Source organism: Engraulis encrasicolus, chromosome 11 (genome assembly GCF_034702125.1).
Source record: "Engraulis encrasicolus isolate BLACKSEA-1 chromosome 11, IST_EnEncr_1.0, whole genome shotgun sequence".
NCBI lineage: Eukaryota > Metazoa > Chordata > Actinopteri > Clupeiformes > Engraulidae > Engraulis > Engraulis encrasicolus.
The window spans coordinates 44950615-44955614 of record NC_085867.1 but is presented as its reverse complement, the minus strand read 5'-3'; the positions used below and the strand labels follow the sequence as shown (position 1 = coordinate 44955614).

The window sequence follows — 5000 nt, the reverse complement described above, 5'->3', positions numbered from 1 at the left end:
GTAGAGTTTGTGCTTGTTCCACATTGTCAGAGAGCAAGCTGATGTCATCCGCAAAGTCAAGGTCTGTGAGGATTGTGCGGGGTATTGACTCGACTTCCTTGGAGATAGTGTGAAGCCAAGTTCCTGCTCTCGCCCACTGATTGCCCTCCTGAGCGCGTAATCAAGGACTACTTACTGATTTAGGCATGATTCCACAGTGGTAATGGTCAGGGAAAGGTTTAGGTTAGTCTATCTCTATTATGGGTAGAGCAGGGTTAGAGGTCATTTCATTGTGGTTTAGATATGATCTGGATATTGTTGGTGGTGTTACTGACTTAGGTTTAGCAATGTTTCCAATGAGGTTGAGTTTTACTGAAAGGTTTAATTAAGTGGAACCATTGGGCCTACAAAAAAGTCTTAGTGATGCGGAACCATTGGGCTGCGGTACCATTGAGCCGTGGGAAACATAGATGCACAGTGTAAAATCTCGTGTATCGTCTCCCGAGTGTATCATCTGATGTCTTTGAGAAGTGTGATAAGTTTGTATTGCTCTTCTGCACCACATGTGTTCATACTTACAGAGTTACACAACAGGAGAAGCTGACCTGATACTTCTTATGAAAACATGCAAGTCAGCAGGATGTGTGTGTGTGTGTGTGTGTGCGCTTGACCCAAAGTGACCCTGTGTGTGTGTGTGTGTGTGTGTGTGTGTGTGTGTGTGTGTGTGTGCCTGTGTGTGTGCCTGTGTGTGTGTGTGTGTGTGTGTGTGTGTGTGTGTGTGTGTGTGTGTGTGTGTGTGTGTGCCTGTGTGTGTGTGTGTAGGAGTAAAGGGGTGCTGATACTGTGTGTGCTGACCCTATGTGTGTTTGTGTGTGTTTATATGTGTGTGTGTATGTGTGTAGGAGTAAAGGGGTGCTGGCGACTTTCACAGGGACGGAGACCAATAAGATTTGGCCGCACGTCCTCAGCTTCCTCTCCAGCCGAGTCCCGCCCCCCTGTGACGGACAGGCTGCCATGGGGAAGGCTTAACTCCGCCCACCCACCCATCCAGCATGACTCCTCCCACTCCAGACAACTCTTCACCATGCTGACAGCGGAACAACGAGGAAATACTGAAGAGGGGGTGGAGGGAGGGGTCAGCTCCTTCCTGCTCTCTCTCTCTCTCTCTCTCTCGGTTTTTCTTTTCCCCTTTTCATTTCTTTTCCTCTGTTTCTCTCTTGTTCCCCCTCTTCCTTCTTGGGAGCATCAGTCTCCAAGGAGACGTGTCTGACATTCTGTTACACACATTCAAGTGGTGTGTAGCAACTATTTACACGCACACACACAGACACAGACACGGACACAGACACACGTACGCACACACAAACACACACACACCCTCCCAGATTGAGTAAGCATTCTGGTGGTTTTAATTTCTCCAAAACCTTTGGGGGGTTCGGGCGGGTCCAACAGCAGCAATGTGGACCACAGTGAACTACAGTCAACTACAGTCAACTACAGTCAACTGCCTCCTCTGCACCACCAGTGCCTCTCTAGGGCCAAATACGCAAAGGACAGTGTAGCATATAGAGGCCTCATATGCACACAAGACAGGCATTACAATGTAGGCCCAAGACAGGCCTTACAATCGGGGCCCAAGACAGGCCTTACAATATGGGCCCAAGATAGGCCTTATCATGGGGGGAAAGACAGGCCTTATAATGGGGGGCCCCAGTTGTCTGTAAACACACACTCAGCCCAGGTCTTAAAGGATGGAGCCCAGGTGTCTGTATGTCTTTAAAGTCAGAGACACAAACATCTTGAGAAATGCAGGTCACGAAGGGCCCAAACGTCTTGAGATATGCAGGTCTAAAGTTTGGGACCTGAACGTCTTGAGATATGCAGGTCTAAAGTTTGGGACCTGAACGTCTTGAGATATGCAGGTCTAAAGTTTGGGTCCTGAACGTCTTGAGATATGCAGGTTTTAAAGTTAGGGACCAAAACGTTTTTGTTTTTTTTAGATCTTTAGTTTGTAAAGTTAGGGTCTTAAAGATATGGCCCCAGTTCTCCCTATTCACCATAGAATCTTACAGGAGGAGGAATAGAATCCTACATGAAGAGTAATAGAATCATCTGCTGTTGTGTCCTCTGAGTGACTGAATGAACTTTTACTCCGTCAGTGCAGAGGACGGTGTATGGCTGTAGGATTGGGAGCGTACCTATGACCCGGGTCCTATGTTCCCCTGTCCTTGTATGGGACCGGGGAACATAGGACCCTTTTTCTAAAAAAGGGTTCTATGTTCCCCCACGTTGTATGTTTCCGAGTTTTCAAATTGTGCCCTTCCCAAAACCATCCCTAAACCTAACCTGTCAGTAATGCAATGTTTCTGAGTTGTACATTTGTGCCCTGACCAAAACTATCCCTAAACCTAACCTGTCAGAGTTGCAACAGCAACCTGCGCTTTGCCATGCGGCAGCAGCCTACTTGGAAGCAGTGGGGAACATAGAACCCTTTTTTGAAAAAGGTAGAGGGGAACATAGGACCTGGGGAACATAGGGATGACCCCGTAGGATTACACTTGCAAACACAATCACTTAATCTTAATGTAGGGACGATAGGGGACCAGATAGGCCCTACTACAGGGAAACATTGAGATGCCATAGTGCTGATTTGCAAGCCTGGTGAACCAGCGCCACCTGCTGGACGGCAAAATGTTTTGTCTACGGGTGGGTCTGGCCTCGCATAATGATTCAATGAAGCCAGAATGCCATGAATCTGGCAAACCAATTACAACGCAAAGATGTGTTTTGAATCAAAGCGGGCAGGGTTTTGAGGGAAGGTTGTTCTCATCAACAATCTTCGGATGTATTATGCATCGAGGCCAGACTAAATTAGACATCCACATTTAGTCTGGTTTATCAGGCTACTGATTTGCAAGCCTAAGTAGCTAATCATGTAATGAACTTTAATAATGAATGAATGATTGAACGGCTGCCTTAGCATCCTCAGCAATGCTAGCTAGGGAATTCCCTATCACTGGCATAACAAGTATGCAATTGATGTTTCTATGGGTGTTGGATTTGGGTGATCATTTGCATCATGTTGTAGAGATTTTCACAAAGTCTTCAATTGTAAAGCACTTTAACTTCACGCTCCTAAATCAAAGTCTTATGTAGGCAGCAGTTAGGCCTATGTATTGCACATCAGTGCCTTATAATGAGTCTTGTAGTTTTCTGCCTTATAATAAGTCTTATAGTTTTCTACTATTCTAATTTTGATTATGGGGAGGGGGTGGTGTCAGGATTTTAACATGGCTAAACATGTTGTTATGAGTGAATTAAATCTTAGCCATATTATGTATGTATGTATGACATCACATGGTTTCAAGACTGCCATTGGCCAGTAATGCAGCATGTGACTACACGATGCTGAGCCGTCATTCGTCAACTGTACTGTGCTTTTGAAGTTTGTGGAGTTTTTGGAAGAATGAAGAGGTCTTTTAAATGAAGGGAGAGGGTTTTTATTCAAGAATGTAATTCTCAACTTTGTAAGGGAAACGTGTTTGTACTCAAATGTGAATTTCAGATTGTGAAAAGGAAGTTTTGTGTGATTGTTTTTTCTGCTTTGCTCCGTCCGGGACATTGGTAAATCAGAAGGAAAGTTCTCTGTGTGTCATAATAAAAGTCTTATCAAGGAAAGGTCTCTGTGTGTCATAATAAAAGTGTTATTAATGAAAGGTCTCTGTGTGTCATAACAAGAGCCTTATTACAGTAAGGAAAGTTCTCTGTGTCACAATAAGAGTCTTATGCCCGGTTGGTGGGGGAAATAATTGACCAGTGCTCTCCTCCACAACTGAGGTACCCTGAACATGGTACTCTACTGTCCCCCATCCTCCTCCATGACTGAGGTACCCTGAGCATGGTACTCTACTGTCCCCCATCCTCCTCCATGACAGGTACCCTGAACATGGTACTCTACTGTCCGTCCCCATCCTTAAAAGGTACACTGTGCAGGAAATGGTCAAAAAAGGTACTGCAACTATGCTGATCATTGAAACTGGGCTGCTTATGGCCAAATTGAATCTGTACATGAAAGTTTACTAAGTAATAAACTAATATTTTCTAGTATGGTCAAAGTACAGTCATTTTTGCAGCTAAAAATGGCTATTTTTGGAAATTCAAAATGGCGGACCATGGAGAAGATCCCCCTTTTCATGTATGAAAAGTGTAATTTTTCCAGTCATAATGAATACTTAGAATTTGATGGTGGTGGTAAGTATTCATGAAAAAGGTAACATTAGTAGATGGGTAGCATGGATTCTGGAAATAAACAACTAAAAATCTCACACAGTGTCCCTTTAAAAGGTACACTGTGCAGGAAATGGTCAAGAAAGGTACACTGTGCAGGAAATGGTCAAAAAAGGTACCACAACTATGCTGCTCATCAAAACGGGGCCGCCTATTGACAAATTTGAGCTTTTCATGAAAGTTTACCCAGTAATAAACTAACATTTTCTTGTATGGTCCAAGTACAGTCATTTTTGCAGCTAAAAATGGCTATTTCTGGAAATTCAAAATGGCAGACCATGGAGAAGATCCCACTTTTCATATCATGTATGAGAAGTGCAATTTTTCCAGTCATAATGAATACTTAGAACTTCATGGTAGTAGTAAGTATTCATGAAAAAGGTAACATTAGTGAATGGGTAGTGGGAATTATGGAAATAAACAACTAAAAATCTTGCATGGTGTACATTAAATGAGGACTCCAGGCTCTTCTATTAGATCAGCGGTTCCCAAACTTTTCCCCCTGCACACCCCCTTATGCATTTCAATGTGGTTCATGCACCCCCTAAGCGAATATTTTGGTGTGCTGATGGCCACGAAAGTATGATTTACTGCGCATTCACTGCACATTATGCACAGTTGTTTTGGGGAAGCGTCTTTTCCAATAGTCTAGGAGTTAAACTACACTTCAGATGGACCCTTCCAGCATACAACTCACCATCCAATTAAAAACTACTTCATGTTCATTAATGCTG

The 5000-nt window shown here is 43.7% G+C and overlaps 1 protein-coding gene across 1 annotated transcript in view; it reads left to right on the top strand.

The window, feature by feature from the left end:
• The window catches only part of ak3 (adenylate kinase 3), a 12747-nt gene extending 10513 nt beyond the window's left edge, over positions 1-2234 (top strand). Inside the window, exon 5 of the mRNA XM_063210740.1 lies at positions 882-2234. Coding sequence (XP_063066810.1) covers positions 882-1008 — 127 coding nt within the window. The 3' untranslated portion in view covers positions 1009-2234. The remainder of the gene's footprint in view (positions 1-881) is intronic.
• Positions 2235-5000: the final 2766 nt, after the last annotated feature.